The sequence below is a fragment of the Papaver somniferum genome, chromosome 2 (genome assembly GCF_003573695.1).
Source record: "Papaver somniferum cultivar HN1 chromosome 2, ASM357369v1, whole genome shotgun sequence".
In the NCBI taxonomy this organism is placed as follows: Eukaryota; Viridiplantae; Streptophyta; class Magnoliopsida; order Ranunculales; family Papaveraceae; genus Papaver; species Papaver somniferum.
In genome coordinates, this window is record NC_039359.1 from 200,701,859 (window position 1) to 200,721,464 (window position 19,606).

Below are 19,606 nucleotides of genomic sequence, written 5' to 3' on the forward strand. Positions count from 1 at the left end.
TTGTTATAAAGATCATGGGCTTGCTCTTCGTATCTGGCATGGTGTGATCCTTGATTCATTTCTAAGGCCTCTAGACTCATAAGAATATCTGACCCATAATCCGTCATATGGATATGATTTCTAGATAAATCTAGTTCTCTCATTGAAGACCATTGCCTAGTTTTCTCAGCTAACTCGATGAACTCGTCAAAACATTCATCAGGGTCTTGATGGGTAAATTCTCCACCGCTAATTGTTTCTACCTGCATACGGGTTCACTATCAAGGCCCTCATATAAAATTTGGGCCATGTGGGATTTTTCAAAGCCGTGATGTGGACACTGGTATAACAATTCACTAAACCTTTCTACATAATCATGAAGTTTTTCACCTAATTTCTGCTTAAAGGTTTGGATAGACTTCCGAACAGCTGTAGTCTTATGGTGTGGGTAGAATTTCTTAAAAAATGCCTCTATAAGACCATCTCAGGTGGTAATCTTTTTAGAAGGAATAAAATGATACCAGTCTTTGGCTTCCCATCGGGAGAGAAGTGAAACAAACGTAACCTAATCACATCTTTGGGGACATTCGGATAGTTCACCGTGTCACAAATTATTTCAAAGTCTCTTATGTGGGTATAAGGGTTCTCATTCTCTAATCCCTTAAAGGTACGAAGCATGCCAATAGTCTCAGGTCTAATTTCGAATTGGACTGTAGAAGCTGGTATAACTACACCTGGGTCACACACTACTCTTGACGGGTTCAAACAATCCCTAAGGGTTTTTACCGGGACATCATCATCATTTTCATTAACCATTTTGGCAAAAATAGAGGTACCACCTAAATCCGTGTAACGAGTTGGACTCAAATTAAAAAGGTTCGCGGACTTAAGTTACCGGGCAGAGTTTACAAACTCCAGCATAAATTCTCAGGTATGAAAACTACGCCGGTTCGTGGACTGGGTTCGTGGACTTAGTTTCACGCAAATAGTTTGTACACTGCAGCAAAAATTCTCGGGTTTGAGAACTTCAACAGTTCGCGGACACGCCATTCTTCCGGTGCTCTTGATCAACAAAGTTCGCAAACTTTGGTTCAAGGAATAGGACTTATACATAAATGTGTTTCCACAACAATGCTTATGTCCATCATCGGTTATGTAATCTAAACTCTCATTCCAATCATTGAAACATTCTTAGAGGAATTTATATAGTTGTTACACCATTTCTCGTCAAAAAAATTTTCAAAGTGATTGAAACATATCATGACTTTCGTCACTAGGTAAAGATGAACTTGGTTGAAGCGAAATCTTACCAACACATATTTTGAGAAATATGTAAGCGAGTTAGACTCAGCTCGAAACAATAAATTGTTCCACATATCCAGAAATTACCCAACACAATATGTGCGCCCCAATTCTTTTGCAATCCTCACCGCATTTAATAGGGCTTCATGGTGAGGATGCACTTTCAAAACAATCAGGTTGTGTTGAGGTGAGCAAAATTTTGCTCACGACAGGTATTCGAAACAAAATCAAACATGAAATCTAGGAATTTAACTACTTCCTTGAAACTTTCAATAATTGTTCCATACCTTTTTAAGATGTTATCCCTTGTCGAACTCTTGTCTGGGAGATCCTTCTTAATAGTACTCGTTGCTTTGTTGGTCTTCTTTGGTACCCATTTCTGAGCAGCTTTTGGAGCAACGTATTTCTTTTTCTCCCCAATATAATTATGGAACTTCTTGGGGGGAATACTGAAAAAACTGATATTATGAGACTCAGTTTTTCTCCAGTTTGGAACATCAGATCTTGTCATCTTAACAGAATAAGATCTGGTTTTATCTCATTTAAGAAATCTGCAATTCCTTTGCAAGTGACCTGGTTTTCCACAATAAAAACAATGTTTAGTAGAATGGAAAAAGCTGTGTTTAGTGTTACCTAAATTTTTATGTGCTTGCTTTGGAACTTGACAGGATTTCCTCTTTTCGTTATCAGCAGTTGATAGAGATACTTTATTTTTATCAACCGTGGAAGGTTTTGGTTGAGAAGAATCTTTAGCTTTGACAAATTTTACCTCTTTACAAATACTAGGAGCGTCTATTCCTTCATAGACCAATCCTCGTGTATCACGATGAATTCTACATGCTCCCAATATCGAGGTTAATTTATCTGAGCTGCTATTTCAAAACAACCTCTCTTTTAAGCTCGAGTTTTCTTCTTCCAAACTTTTGACCTTCTCAAGTGCAATAACCAGATCATTCTTGGATGATTCACATTGAACTTTGAGATCTTCTCGTTCCAAATCCAATAACAAGTTCATCTCCACGTTCTCCAAGTTATCTAGCTTTGCTTGAAGAATAATTTCCCGATCTCGACCTTCGGCAATTTCTTCTTTAATCTTTCGTATTTCGTTGAGATAATCTCTTGCATCACTAGAATCAAGTTGGTCTTGCAAGTCTTTATTCCGACAACGAAGTCTGTCATACTTAAACTTCTCACTAAAAATGGTACTATCAGCTTCTGAAAGTTTCCGATGACATTCTTTAAGAAGATTATTAGCAACTGGATCAACATGGAACACTTATTTGTCAGAATCAGAATCAGTACCAGAAGCTAATGCAACCTCTCCTACGAGCTCTTGAGGATTATAATATTCAGGTCCATCATTAAGAGTAGGCAAATCTGCTGCATATGCCTATTTTCTACGGCTCCAGCTATGACATACTGAAGACAAGTGCCCGAAACCACGACAGTTATAACATTGTACATCATCCTTAGGAGATTTAACACTTTTAGAAAAACTCTTTTTCCTGTCTCTCAAGAATTTTCTAAATTTTCTGGAGTAACATCCTTAGTATCTAGCGAACCAGATATATCCTTAGAGGATTCAGAATTGTTTACAACTTTAAGAGAAATCACCTCTTTTCTTGCGTGTTCATTATCAAAGATCTTTAACTTTCCAGCAAGTGTATATATGGAGAGTGTAGAAAGATCGTTTCCTTCTTCAATGCCATGTTTCTTGGACTCGTATCTTGATGGTAGAGACCTGAGAATTTTTCACACAATATCTTTCTATGGAATAGTTCTTCCTAAAGCAAATGAGGAGTTAACTATTTGAGAAAGTCTTTGGTTAAACTCATCAAAGTTTTCATCATCAGACATGCGAAGGTTTTCCCAGTCAGAAGCTAGATTTTGAAGCCTTGCTTCTTTCTCTGCGGCATTCCCTTCAAATACGGTTTCTAAGATATCTCAAGCATCTTTAGACTTATTACACGTAGTAACGTGGTGCTGAAGATCTGGGGTAATGGCATGGATGATCGCATTTAATCCTTCAGAATTTTGCTTTGCAACAAGAATCTCAAGAACATTATAATCACCAATATTCTTTTCAATAGTTACACCGTCTACTGTAACTTATAGAGGATCATAACCATTAACAATACGAACCCATGATTGAAAATCTCGCTCTTGAATGAAATAACGCATAATAATTTTCTACCATAAATAGTTCGTGCCATCAAAGACTGGCGGTACGTTTATAGAGATAACACCACTGTCCATAGAATCAGATTTCTACAAACACAGACTTATGAGGTCTTAGCGTGTTTGCCTGCTCTGAAATCAATTAAAAAAGCGGGGGTCTAATAACCACACCCAATATTTCGTTTTGCAATCTGAATAGACAAACCCCAATATACTTTCAAGAGAATCAACTAGACAATTAGACTCAATCTATAAAAAGTATATCGAAGAGTTTTATATATCTATCTCTTGATTCAATCCGCAATCAACAAATAGGAATTTGCGAGCCCGATTGAATATAAGAGGATTAACTTGAATGGTACCAAAGACCAATGTTCAAGTGTCAATCAATTCACTCAGCAACCCAAAGGCCGGATACAAGAACTGATTGATCTTAACGCACAACCTGTGATATTTCTATTATATAAATACAGTATAATACGGAAAAGAAATAAAAAAGACACCAGAATTTTGTTAAAGAGGAAACCGCAAATGCAGAAAAACACCAGGACCTAGTCCAGAATAAACACACACTGGTTAAAAGTTGTTACACCAATTTCCTACTACCTATTCAGACTAGATGTAATACCTGCTTCACCACTTATAGAAATCCTAGCAGAATACCGATTCTCTTTAGGAACTCTTCCAAAAAACACGATGGATACGATTTGATATTTTGTTTGCACAAAACACCAGTTTGATTTCCCTTTATATGTGTGATCGAATTTTATATAGTGGTAAGTAGAGTTGTCGTTCACTCGGACTTGATGAGATTGGTTTTAATAATTAATAAACTAAAATAAAAGAAAAATATATACAAAAAATATTGTCACAAGATGAAGAGAGTTACTGGGACTATTATTTCGTCGAATTCATAACATATTCAATTTATTTATTCTCAACACTTAAAGCTCAATAAATTAACATGGACTCTGATTTTTCCAAGATAGATTCTCAAAAGATTAGTTGTAAATCCTAAGCATGATGTCTCAAAATATTTAAGCTAAGCATACTTCATCAAATTAAATGACAACCAATTAATTCAAATCATATTTCAATTAAAATTAATGCAAAAGTCTTAAAAAGAATTAAATAATTTTACCCATGTATGGCACTCGTCTTTCTCCGTCGTCCCAGTGTTGGGGATTAGCTCATCACGTCGAAAACACACTTAAAATATTTATTCATGGCTCAAAAAGTGGTTTACAAATGATGAAAATGTGAGAAAATTATTACAGCAGTGATTTTCTTTTCTCTCCCAAACTCCCCCCAAATGTGCTCTCTAGCTCTCTATTTATACACACAAATACACATCACTCAAATATATTCTTCCATAACTCCAAAATCTTCTTATTTTTAATTAAAATATCTTCAAGAATTTTTCCTTCTCTTTATTCTTTATATGTCTTTACTAAACCCATATCTTCTTTAATTCGCAGAATAAAATCCAAGATAAAATCTTCTAAGGATATCTTTCTTGTTTAATACAAGATAACTTCCTTTTTCTTCAAAACTTCATGTTTGTAAGGCAAGAAGATATTCTTGTCTTAAAGATAATAAATCCTTTACCGTTGAAACCAAATTTCCCGCCATTTTTTATTTTCAAATCAAGGGAGAAGATGGAGCCCCCTTAACCAGTAATGGGTGCGATTAGCAGTTGGATCCCTGGGGTGCCCCTTATCAGTTAGGTGCCCCTTATCCAAAACTGAGAGTCTGAATAACATGTGTCCTCCGGGTGCCTATACCAACTTTTCGAGCCGAATTTTCCAAAAATACCTGCAAACACATAAAACACCATAATAAGTAGAAAATCGAGTACTAACAATACTGAAAATTAAGGACAATTCGGTCACAAAAATGTGTCTATCAAATACCCTCAAACTTATTATTTGCTAGTCCTCGAGCAAATCTAATCTATAAAAATAAAAATGACTACACTTAGCATGTGCAACAAGCCATTAAACCGCTAGGTGGCCCTAGCGGCGAAGTGTTGTCTTCAGAAGGTTTACCAGAGGTGTACCCACAAAACCTTTACTCCGGACCCAAGCTATCTACGCAAAACCTTGGAAGGCACTAAAGAATCTCCTTGGTTGGCATACTCTCATTGACTACAGGAGGAGGTACCCTGATGCGAAATTCCAATTGTTGTACACGAGTTTGCACTAAAGCATATTAAAATTCATATAAGTGACAGAGCTCTACTCAGATAGTTTCTGTACATCATAACCGGAGTCAACCAATCACATGGAAAGATTAAGAAGATGGATGTAGAGAAAAACATAGATGGTTTTGATGTTGACTAAGGTGAGCCTATCCTAATGGACTGAGATACCGGTCTGACTAATATCAACACAGATGGCATATACAAGGGAACCAGCGGGTGATAATCCTAACTCTAGGTCAACACAACTGGCATATACAAGGGATCCATTGATCGACTTTATTGAATTTATTATGGTTGGTCTGATGGTCTGGTCTCTTTTTTTTCTTTTGTATCTCAATCACTATATTTCACCCAATCACTTATAAGAAAATAAAAACAGAAGGTGCAAAGGATTCAACGAGATATGGCGAAACTACCATGTTTTTTTTAAAAAAAAATTCTAACACCTGAGTTCTGTATGAATAGACTCTTTAGATGTTTCCATCTAATCATATTGGTTCCTCAACTCCTATAACTAAGATGCTTCCATCCACTTAGATTGGTTAGTGTCATCCTTAATAAACATAAATTTCTAGGCTCTGGAGTTTATTTATTGCGACTAAAAAGTTTCTCCCATACCCCCAAACTTAAATCTAACATTGTCCTCAATGTTCTAAAGATAAAATTAAAAGCATATGAACAAGGAGAAATTGTTACCATTTGAAGAAAAAGAGTTAAGGAAAGATATTACCGTATTGCATGAGATTGGGTTACCTCCCAAGAAGTGCTAAGTTTAACTCTTCAGCCAGACCAAGAAAGGATCAGTCACCTTATATAAAATCATAAAGTAATAGACGGAATAACTGCGGATCACCAAAACCTAATAGAGCTATCACAAGTAAAAGGAATCTGCAACATGCAAAGAAAATTAACAAATAAAGCACAACCTTGTCTAGTTTCCTGTTTAAGACAACTACATCTAGTTGTGGTTCATGTTCATATATGTTTGGATTAATAGCCATCTTTCCTAGACAAGGAAACATCACCAACTTGACCAAAAATATCTTTTAGTCACGTAATTGGGCCCAAGTCCGTGAACTGTTACAAACAGCCCATGGATTGTTTCCTACTAACGAACTTTAATAAATCACTCATAACTTCATCGTCATAACTCGGAATTGAGTGATTCTTGGATCGTTGGATTCGTAATCTCATTCACTGTAACATGAGATTCTTTATAAGGATAAAGGTTATTGTCTCCAAGGTCATGAATCAAATAACCTCAAGTATATATACATAAATGTACATTTATCGTCATTGGAATTGTTCCATAGAGTGAGCATATATCTTGATAGATTAGAAAGGTAGAATTGAAAGAGAATCCAAATGAAATCAATCAGATACCTTTTTTGATGAAGTACTTGTTGATGTCTTCTTGTAATCTTCAATCTTCATCCTTTAAGGATAGCTTCGATTCAACTTCTTAGACCTAATCTAGTCCGAAACTATCTTTAGTATGCTAAATCAAGAATGCATTTTGGAAACTAAAATTGACAACTAACTTGACATACCAACGCTAGTGGGTTCAACCGAGAAGTGCTCTAACGATCAATCCCAAGAACCCTCTCAACTCTTTTATGGTAGTGGGAGTGGTCCAAGACAGCATGCTAGAGACTTTTGAGGGGTCTGCTGCAACCCCTTTGGCTGTTATGAAATGCCCCAGGTACTCTAGCTCTTTTTGAGCAAAACGACATTTAGACTCCTTGGAAAATAACTTATGTTGTCTTAGTAACTCAAACACTTGCCTCAGATGTTGTTCATGTTCCTCATGTGATGGGCTGCACACCAGGATATCATCAAAGAAGACCAGCACAGTCTTTCTCAATATGGCTTGAATACTTCATTCATGATTTCCTGGAAGGTGGATGGGGCATTGGTTAACCCAAATGGCATTATCAGGAACTCATAATGACCTTCATGGGTTCTGAAGTTTGTTTTGTGAATATCAGGACCAAACATTCTTATTTAGTAATACCCATACCTGAGATCCAGCTTAGTGAACACCATAAAACCATGAAGCTCGTCTAGTAACTCATCAATCACTGGAATTGGAAATTTGTCTTTGATGGTAATATCATTTAACTTCCTATAATACACAAAATCTCCAGGATTTGTCTTTTTTCTTAACTAGGAGGATTGGTGATGCAAAAGGTCTATGGCTTGTTTAAATGATTCCATCCTGTAACATCTCTTTCACTAGTGGCTCCACCACAGACTTTTGTATGTAAGGGCACCTGTAAGGTCTCTGATTTGGGGGTGTTGAGTTTGGTTTAATAGGAATGGTGTGATCAAGATTTCTCTGGGTGGAAGGGTTTTGGGTTCTATGAAAACATCAGAGTACTCTTGAATCAATTTCTGGATGGGGGAAGGTATTGGTTGTTTAGCAGAGGTGGTGGAGATAGAAAATAGTGTCCCCACTATGCCATGTGTGCTCTTCTTAATGAATTTATTGAAGGCCCCAGCACTCATCATCTTCAAATTAGGGTTGTCTCTTGCACCTGTTAAGGTAACCTTCTTCCCTTGATGTACAAAGCTGATGCAAAGCTTATCAAAATTAAATGTCACATCCCCTAAAGTTCTCAACCAATCATCCCCAAGAACTATGTCATAAACCCCTAATGGTAAAAGCCTTAGATCTCCACTGAATCTGCTCCCTTGCATAGATCATGGTAGTTGTTTACATACCCCAGAACTAACTGTCTTATCACCATTGGCTACTGTGACTAGTAGCTGAGCTGTTGGCTCAACCCCACATTGCAACTGCTGAGCCAATTCAGTGTCAATAAAACTGTGTGTACTTCCATTGTCAATTAATATAGAGATAAACTTTTTCTTTATGAAACCTGGGATCATAATAGTCTCACTGCTTGAGCTTCCAGTGAGAGCATGGAGAGAAATCTCCATATCAGACTCAATGGGATTATTACCATGTTCCTCTATATTGTCAGCAATGCCTTCTTGCTCTTCTTCTTCACCTTCTTCTAAATCCAGCATATAAATTTTTTGTTGTTTACACTTATGACCAAACTTGAACGTAGAATCACAGTTGAAACAAAGCCCTTTAGCCCTTCTTTCATTCATTTCTTCAAAATAAAGTCTCTTGATAGGTGGGTATTTGAATTGGGTTTATTAGGTACAAGATTGATGGGGTTTTTGAAAGGAGTGGTGGTTGGTGTAGATCTGGAAGAAGAGGCAGGAAAATGTGTGGCGGTGGGATGAGGTTTAAAAGATGACTTGAACTTCTTCTGTTGACCATCCACAGAGAGCTCTTGCAATTTAGCTAGTTGGAGTGTCTCAGATAGGGTGGTAGGTTCGAACATTTGTAGGGTGTTCTTTATTTCATCTTTCAATCCACTCACAAAACTCAACACAAAATAATCTTCAGTCATATAGGGGTTTTTACTAAGCATGATAGCCTTGAGAGTTTCAAATATCTCAAAGTATTCTTCCACAATAGAGATTTGTACCAGCTTATTAAACATTCCAACATAATTGTCATTGTCTATGTCTTTAAAACGAGTACATACATCAAGAGAAAAATGATTCCAAGAGATAAGGCCCTTACCTATCTGGTAGTCAAAGAACCAAGCATCAGCTTTAACCTCCATGTATAAAGAATCAGTACCCACATAATATCTTTCATCAATATTCTTGTTGATAGAGAAGAATCTCTCACACTTTCGAATCCATCCCTTGGGTTGTCACCATCGAACCTTGGGAAATCTAGCTTTGGAGGCCTGTGAGAGAGATAGTTGGATTTGTTAAAGTTATTCGTACCTACGTCTCGTGATGACTCATTGTACTCTAAATCTCCAGATTCTTCATCCAAATCTTTATTTCTTAGTTTTGATGAGAGATCATTTATGTTAGCATCAGTACTCTTCTGTGATTCATGTGATTGAACAAGCAACCTCTCGATTGATGACAGCAACCTGTCGTTATTATCAGAAGCCTCCTTCCTTTGGGAAGCTTCACGTTCTGCAATCAATGTTAAGTCTTCTGATAGCTTTGCAAGTAGAGATTTCATTTCTTTGGTGTGGTTCTAAAAATGTTTATCGAATTCTTTCATAGATGGTCCTGTCATGATGGATCTAACCTACTCTTGATACCAATTGTCGTGTTAATACAACTGATACTAAGAACCCTAATCTGAAAGTAACAATTATCTGCCTCCGACAGAGAGCATCCTTCTTCTCTATTTTCTCATTGCCTTCTACAAATGCCGTACAAGCAACACTTATAGTGAGTAACTCAAAACCCTAAAGCAATGGGCCGTCAAATAAAAACAACCTTAGTACTTACTTAATGGATAATACACCTACTAATTAATACGGCAAATCATTAATAACAACTGACTAATCATAATGTGATAAATACACCCGCAACACTACTACAGGCAGCCCAGTGATATGACAATTCCGTAATAAACCGTACTCTTTAGAAACATTATCATCAGTAACACTGCTGACCCCAATATTCAGAACTGCAACGTTGGCAATGTTATCAGTAGCATCATCTCCATTATGTGTAACCTCACATCTCCACCATCATTTTTAGGATTGACATTTGTTTGTTGAGATCCATCAGAACTCATGTTACAATACAAATTGTCGTTCATGTTATTGTTAAAGTCTTCAAAGCAGCTGTGGGAATGAAAAAGTATAGAAGATAGATTCTCTTCATATGGGTCTGACTGTCGCTCGACTAAAATATCACTTGAGTTTCCTGGTTCAACATCATCAGCATTGTCCTCGTTACTTGAAACCACTGCACTTTCTCCATGGATTTCACTACTCTCATCTGTTCCTAAAGGTACATTCCGGTTGTTGGGGTTCCAAGAATTCACCAAATTGATCACCAAATCGATCTTTCGTTTTACTTCAAGGAGTTTATGTTTTTTGGGTATCGATGTTTGGGCATTTACAGTAGGCAGTACAGAAATTTCATATGATTATAGATTGGAATTTTGAGGCTTCTGGATTGTACCTTGTTAGGAGGACAAGATCATCATTCCTCGTAATGTGTCTGATCACACCATTCTGGTTTCCATATATCCTTTCGAAAGTATGAGCTTAAACTGGAATGTTTTTTTATCAATCGGCACATCAAGTTCAGTTGTCCAAAGTGTTTTAGGTGCAAGATGTGTTCTCAGTCGGTATCCATGAAGTTATAACAACACTACAACAACTAGTCATAGGAGTACTTACTTTGCAGAGTACTTACTGAAGTAGTTGAGGACCATAATTTACCGCAACAACAAAAACAGTGTCAACTGATTCCACAAAAGCAGCAACTTCATCATAAATTCTACATCAGTAACAATATCCGGGTATATCAACATTCATATGGGTAATAACTTCTTAAAAAATTTCCCCATTTCTTCATTGTGTATGTTTTGCATATGGAGTAATACTTCTTCAATATCTAACTGGTCCTAAAAACATTTCAATAACCAATTATATGACTTGTTACTTCAAAACAAGTCGTATCAAAACCTTTACATATCTGGTATTACAAACACCAGTTTCTAAATATCAATTTGAATCTCTTAACCAACAGAGAAAACCAAGAACATTTGAGTCTCTTAACCAACAGAGAACACCATGAATACTGGAAGCTATTATTTTTGCTGCCTGTTATCCACCTTGTGTTGCTGCTAATTCTAGTGCTAGTTTATCGTCCCTGCAACTCATGATCCAGCAACTGGTGTTGTTTTACTTTATCATTAGCTGTTAAAAATATTACTTATGCTTCGGCCAACATTGCTTCATGCTTCAGTTTTAACAATTGTTCTTCTGATGTTGTAATTCCTTCATATGGTACTGCTTATCCTTCATCAATTGTTGGTTCTTCTATTCTTCTGTACATGGTGAGTGTGGTGCATTTCTGGTATTGCACTTGAAGACTACTTGTTACTGGGAGTTCTGTATCATTCTATGAATTCAAGTGGTGTCATCAAGAATTAGCACACTGGCAAGCCTTACCTGAGAGTCTTTATGCTCTTACTTTTTCAAGTGGTGACATTATTACTTTATGCTCATGCTACTCCTGCTGAATTGGAAGTCAAGTTTGGTTGTGGGTGTTTTACTGATGTTACTGTTTTCTGTTGTTTCTTGGTCAAACTTCCTCTTGTAGTATGTGCATTTGAGGAGGTATTTTTGTTGTCAAACTCTTACAGTGTCTACCTGTAACTTTTGAGGGGGGTGTATTAGGAATATTAGTCAAATACAGGACTTAACCAAGTCTATCTGTTAGTATTGTATTAGTATAAATACCCACCTTATGTAATTGTGTAAGACACCTAAAACATATTATTCAGTAATATCTCTACCAGTACATTCTATAGATTTCACACAAGCCATGCGACCAAATTCATCACCATAATCACCATCACTTTCACTGGTAGAAAACTCTAACCTACGACTAATCTTCTCAGCCGTAAAACTGGCTGTGTTCTGTTGATGAAAGAAGATGATGGTGGCAGCCTTGAAGTAAATGGTCGGTGCCATTAACAACATTTGAATTCCAGCTTCCCCCAGTAAATGACTCGACTGCCTTTGGAGGTCCTTTGAAATTGTCCACCCGTTTACAAAATGACTTTCTCTTAAGGTAAAATGGAGGTGCCAATAGCACTTGTCCTCGGAAATGACCATTTTGTCCTTTTAGTTTTCAAATTTTTATTTTCCTCAGAACTTCTTCCTACGACTCAGAATGACTTCATTCTTTCGCCATTGACTTCGTCTTTTCGTTTTCATCAAGATGAAAAGTAGAAATATTGTATTTGAACAAGTTCCACTTGGTATTTGGACCTTCTCCACTTGTATACTTCACTGTTGTAGCTATTTCCACTTATTTTTGGATGATTCACCTAATAAAAAAGAACATATAACAATAATAATACAAGGTAATATGCAAGAAATATAACTAAAACCAGTGTGGAATTGACACTCAAAACATGTAAATTAAGCACTTATCAATGAGATATATGTGTCCTTTACTTTTTTAAATGGAACTGACATCTCATATATGCTCAGAAGTTAAATCTATTATGTTTTTTATAAACTAAAAATAGAACTAACTCTTTGAGAATTTTCTCGTAGCATCTATCTAATCGTGATCACACTTCTGTGTTATTACTGCGCTACACACTTCGTAATATTTTCTTATGTTGAGTCATACCGATTAAAATTATATATCTCTTTGTTCATAACTGACATTGATATTAATTTAAGTCGATGTCCAGGATACAAATCTATGTGATTTGTTAATGTCCGAGAAAATCCTTCTTTTTCACAAAAGTAAGGTCACTCATGTTGTTCTCTTGGGAATAACATCAAATGAGGGAGATTTCTTAAATGAACTTATGCTTAATTTCTATATCTTGTGAGGAGCGTGGATGTGAAATTTAAAGGGGATGCTTGTATCTTAAATCTCCTAGATGAGCTCTAAGTATTTCATACTATGTGATATCATCTAAATAAAGTTGATATAAAGAGTTACATATTAACTATGTTATTATGTATTATCTCTATCTTCCTTAAATGTTGAAGTATCTTTTGGTTGAATTCATTGCGATCCCATGATATTCATACCTTTGCCAATTTTTTATTGACAAAAAGGGGAGAGTTAGTTAGTCGTTTCGCACTACATACATATTGTTTACGGATCATTATGTAAGGGTGAGTGAATCAATAATCTATAGGTTCACCTATCATGCAAAAGATACAAGTATTGATTAAGGGGGAGAAATTTATCACCGTAGTATTACTTCAAAGTTGTGATACAATTGAACTTTGGATAAGATAATAGTACTATGTTTCTGTATAACGATGATTGAGAATATTTGTTTTCAAAGTTGTTATCGCTACAGATACGGATCTTCAGCAACAACGATGTTGAGTTGAACACGTCCAAAATCATTGTAACTTGAAATAATGAAGAATTCAAGGAGTTGAAGAAACCAAGGAAATCAAGGCATGATGGATTCAAGGAGTTTTTTGAAACTCTATTTTTTTATCCATATGTATTGATAGTTTTTTCACTAAAATTGACAAAGGGGTAGATTATTAGAGCATTGCTCGGTCGAACTCACAAGTGTTTCTATCTCAATCTTGTTATCAAATTTAGTTGTCAAAATTATATATTGTTTTCTAGTCTACAATTAGTTAAGTCTCAGATTAGGATAGAAGTGTAGTTGAGAAACGTACATCACGGCAGTCGTCATCGCCTTCAACCGTTTGAAAGCGAAGATCAACCAAAGCTTTTGAAGAACTTCTTCGGTAAAAGGTAGGTGAAGACTGAACCACGTATTTCTCAAGTTATATTCATCTTTCTATCTATGAGATGTTGTCGCGTAACTAATTAGACTATCTTAAGCATATCAAGAATTTCGAGTCAAGTTTATCTTGTAATGTGTCCTCGAAATATATATGATTAAGCTTAATGAACATTTGTTCATACTTTATTAATTTTGGTTAACAACAATTATTGTTCGTAATCTAAATTATGATTCAAGACTGTCATACGAAAATGTCCTGGAACAGTAATATGTGTCATTGATGTTATTTGGGAATGTTGCGAATTGATCTAGAGAGAAATATAGAACTACTATTATTTTTGGATACAAGACAGTATGCATACCAGTCTTGCAAACTAGGAAAACTGTTATAGGTATGGAACCGTGGTACATGTACCTAGTACACGTACCGGAGTAGGTATATGTCGACATCAACTTTTTGGTACGCATACCAGTATGCATACCTTAAAAAAGTTTGTGAACTCATGAAACCGGAAACAGTATGTAAACCGATACGGGTACTGAAAAATAACTGTCGTTCGGCGTGGTACACATACTGGAAAATTTCTGCATTTTACGGACCTCTAATTTGTCTTACGGGTAGACATACTCGGTACACATACCATGACAAATATGATTATGAACAAGGTTTAGGTACACGTACTTTCCCCGTCAAATAATTTCAAATGCACATAAAATTATTTTTGTGAGATAACTAGATTTTGAATTATCTCTAAAAACACTATGGACAAATTTGATCACATGATTGTGAATCAAGATTAAAGTCTTGAGTGTTATATGAAAATGCTCAAGCTTACAGTTCAGTTGGCTAGTTTCGGCTAACCATTCATCAATGTTGTCTTTGTACAGGGTTCGGTTGCGGTTCATCCTAACCAGAGTGTATATCTTGTTATGTTAATAGATTCAAAGATTTATCTAACGGTGGATATCGTTTGCTTGGTTCCAAATCTATCTTAGCTTAAACCTAGAGAAACCTATGCTTTGAAAGTCTATAAAAAGGGAACCTCAAACAACTGGGATCTTTGAATCCCGACACTACTTTTGTGTGTCCTAGTTGTAAACTAGATTCTTCCTCTTCCTAAAAACTTTATGGGGTTTAGCGACTACAAATACTTCATAGGGATTCGTCAAACCAGGTCCAGCTATAGTTATCTTGATAGCTCGAGTATCCTGATCATGATTGATTGTTGATATTTCTCCATAAATCAAGATAGATAAAAATCATCAAAGTTTTCTTCGTCTCAGACTTTGTTGATTCCACGAGTTTAAAACTTTTAAGGTGAATAATAATCTAGGATACTCTGCGGGAAGCATAAATACGAATTTTGAGGTTAGCTAGACTTTATCTATTGCTATCGATTTCCAGTCTCACCTTGATCTACGATCAAAAAGGAAATCACACAAATAGGCTAATTTGTGGGAGGATGATTGATTTAAAGTCTTTAATTGAGTTGAAGAAACTCTTAGGCTGTAAAGGTCGTCAGCTAAGGAATCATTTGCGCGGAGTCCTGCTGGGATTCAAGAGGTGTAAGGAGCGCGACTGTAACTGAATTGTTGTGAGGGTTTAATTCGGTCTCAGCTATATTTTAGTCCGAAGTTAATTGGTAGTAAGCTAGTGTCTGTAGCAGTTTAATAAAGTTTGGTGTTCAATCTGACTAGGTTCAGGACTTTTATTGTTGTTTCTATCTTCAATGTGATTCAGATGCAAGTGTAACATAGTCTCACAAGGAACTTTCTGAAAGTATTGAAAATCTCCTTGGAGCCGGAAGACGAAGTAGAAGGTTTTCTTGGAGAACATTAATAGAAATGAATAAAAATGTTCCGCAGGTTCGCTCACATTCTATCTCTCTTTTTTTTTTTCATTTTTGCTAAAATCATTTATGCTTATGTTTCAATATTTTCTAGTAATTTCGACATCCACATTCCAATGGTTTCCGACTCCTTTAGTTTCTTTTGTGGCTCAAAAGTTTGTCGTTACTATTCACTAGGGAACAAAAAAGTAAGGCTATAATTGTGTTTCGTGCCTGCAGTATACTTTATTGGGGGTAAGACCGACACAAACTAAAAGCAGACATTCAAAGACAAGATGAGAAGGAAGCTGATGGTGACGCTGCTTACAGCACTGACGAAAACCATAACATTGACGTGTATACAGTAGTCAGTTTTATTTTAATTTTACGAGGAACTTAATCCTTTTATGTCTTGTTTTGGTTGTATAGAACTTTGGAACCATATATGGAAACTAAAAGTGATGCTCGGGAAGTACATAACTTTTCTTTTTGACCAAATTTTTACCACTTCAGTATGAAAATACAATGTATTTTGTTTATTAAGTTATAGTTACGAAGGAGCATTTTTGTTAATTTTTGGCGATGAAAATTCTGGCCTTAGCCTTCATTGTTAACTTTGATTACAATGTCATGTCTAGACTAAGTATATGGGATCAGCGAGAAGGCTTTGATACACCAATAGATTAGTCACTCCTTCGTTAAATTAATTACTCCTTTTAAGTTAAGCTACTAACATGCTTAAGTTGGTTCCCAAAAGTAGCTTAATGAACATGCCTATTGTAGTTGGCCTAGTTAGTTCCCAAAGATCTAATCAACTAGGCTTTCTGGTAGTTGTGTAATTTTAGTGGCTGAATAGAGGGTTAGGCAACTAATATCCCGCCGTTGTTTTTTTCCAAGTGGTTAACTGTCTCAAGCTACTAGTACATTTGTTTAGTTGGAGTATACTTATTTCCAATGGGTTTTAGAAACTGTAGTTGCTTACCGTTTAGTGGCTTAAATCAATACACACCCCAGTTGCCTTTCCCAGTGGATTAAACTGTGAAGGCAACTAATTGTTATGCTGTTGAAAATTTTTAGTAGCCTTTGGTCAGTTTTTTTGTAGTGCTCATTAACAAAATTTCTGGTGTATGTGTTATTTCTTTTCCGCATTATATTGTTTATCTTTATAATTGAAATATCACAGGTTGTACGTCAATCAATCAAAGTATATACGTCCATCCTTGTTTGTTGGATACGACTTGATTGATCACTTGGAAATTGATATTTGGAATCACTCAAGTACTCTCACACGTAAATCAGGTTCACGGACTAGTCTCTGTAAATTTTCTGATTGTGGGAGAAAGAGATATAACTCTAGATATTATTCCTTGATTGAGATTCATTAAGTTGAACTCTCGGAATTGTATTTAAGTTTGTCCATACAGGTTGCTTAAGAAAAAGTTGGTGGTGTATTTTGGTTCCCATGTTTTCAGGCTGGGATCCAACTAGATCTTTTTTATCTTTAATAAAGTTGTGATTATCTAGTTGATAAGATCGACATAACTTTATAGTTACTCTTTGAGTTCTATATTTATTGATTGCGAATCCGAAAATTGATTATTTTGGTAATCAAGTTTTGGATTGATCTAACCAGAAAAAAGTATTTATTAGATTAAACAGATTAACCCTTTGTTGTCAACTCAAACATATCTTTACCAAAGATTGAATAGAGTGGTTACCAAACAGATTCATTCATTTGTTGTTTGGAGTACGATCAAAATGAGTAAAGCAACTTGAGATAATGATTTCTGTCTTGAGATTCACGTGCGTGATCAAAAGGTCAAAGATGCATGGATACTGAAGAAACTAAGTTACTAGGGGTAGTTTACTTGGTTTCAACTATACGAAGTTGTCTTATGTTCTTTATATAAGGGCTTAATTCTGAGAGTATCCAAAACTGGACTAGGTCCCGGGGGTTTTATGCATCTGCGGTTTCCTCGTTAACAGAATCTTGTGTGTGTTATATACTTTTTTCCGCATTATAATTGTTGTTATAATTAAGTAAATAATACTATTGTGCGTTAATCCTAATCACTTGACTATTATCGATAGATGATCACACTACTGTCGATAGACGATCACACTTAGTATCGAACTTACGTATACTTCTTTCTCACAATGCCTATTTAAAAATCAAAAGATCAAACTCAAATATGAATCATTTACAGATATGCATGCCAAGAGTGAGAGATGCATGAATTTGAGGTCAAACAATACATTAGCTCATACTCATCACTTTTCAATTTTATTAACATCTATCTGAGTTGAAATTCTCCTTCCAAATCTCCAGCTGTATAAATATATTCTTCCTCATCAAGTTAACTAATTAAAAGAGTATAACAAATATTAAAATTGCGATGAAATCAATTTAAAGATGCTGAGTAGACTTAAAGTAAAGAATCAACTTAAACTCTATCAGTAATCAGTTACTTGACAAGCGTAAGGCCGTATGTTACTTGAAAAGAAACATGGATTCTTAGAGATCGTCTTTTTAATTAGCTTAATCACGAATTTCAATCTTTAACTACGGATCGAAAAGTTGTAGCCCCAAAAAGGGGATATGAAGTATATATCTAGAAGAGAGTATTCTTAGAAGTCAGAAGGATATACATTCAGCAAGGGCCAGATGCAATTAAACATAATGATGAAATCAAAATTAGCTAGTTCGGGAATCCACCGAAATATCTAAAGGGAACATTATCAACTAGCTTTACAATATTTTTCTAGGAAGAATGCATGCCACCATCCTTAGGAAAAAAATTCTGATAAGTCCATCCCTAGTAATCACTCTCTTTATATATAAGAACTTGTATAGAGTTCATTTTCATCCATCACATTCAATTGTATTCTAAATCGCATTTAGATACCAACACTCTCTCATCATTGCTCAACCTTTTACTCACTCCCTCACGTTCAATCCAAATTCCTCACCACAAAAGTCTTCGATTACAGTTAGGTTTCCTATATACACACACACACACTAGGGTAGTGTATCTTGAACCTCCTTTGTTCTGTTTGATCGCTTATAAGAAGTCTGAATGGACAGAGTAATGAAGTTGGCTTCACAAAAAGCAGTTGTGATCTTTAGTAAGAGTTCATGTTCTATGTGTCATGCAATTAAGAGACTCTTTTATGATCTCGGTGCTAGTCCAGCTATTCATGAACTTTATGAGGATCCTAGAGGAAGGGAAATGGAGAGAGCGTTGTTTGGGCTTGGCTTTAGTCCTACTGTTCCAGCTGTTTTCATCGGTGGTCGGTTACTACGGTTAGATTCAACTAGCACCGTAATGTCACTTCACCTCAATGGATCCCTTGTACCTATGCTCAAAGAAGCAGGGGCAATATGGCTTTAATACCCATCTTTCACTCTTGATATATACAATGTGAAAAGTGACTTGAACTCATTTCCATCGGGACTGCGTACCTAATTAGCTCTATCTATCTATACTCTACAGAGGCTATAATGTTTTCGTAGTGGCAATAGATAATACGATACGAGTATTTCTATATGTTTCAGTATCTAATAAACTCATATTTAAGTTACTATTACATCCTTTTCATATATTTTGATTGAGATAACAATATTCTTCTTAATGTTGTTAAATCCTAGTGTGACATTACCTTCTTTTTTTAGGGTTCCTTTGGAATTTGAATTGTAAAAAGAAGAGACAGGCTAAGACCTGCAAAGTTTAACCTGTCCAAAACAAATATATTCACTTGTTGATATAAGAAAATGAAATGTTCAGATAAGGTTCATTT

The 19,606-nt window shown here is 35.7% G+C and overlaps 1 protein-coding gene across 1 annotated transcript; it reads left to right on the top strand.

Moving 5' to 3' along the window:
- Positions 1-18,703: 18,703 nt before the first annotated feature.
- Positions 18,704-19,321, top strand: LOC113354380 (putative glutaredoxin-C14). Its single transcript, XM_026597727.1, has one exon. It carries the CDS (start codon positions 18,886-18,888, stop codon positions 19,198-19,200), a length of 315 nt encoding a protein of 104 aa, XP_026453512.1. The 5' UTR covers positions 18,704-18,885; the 3' UTR covers positions 19,201-19,321.
- The last annotated feature ends 285 nt before the right edge of the window (positions 19,322-19,606 follow it).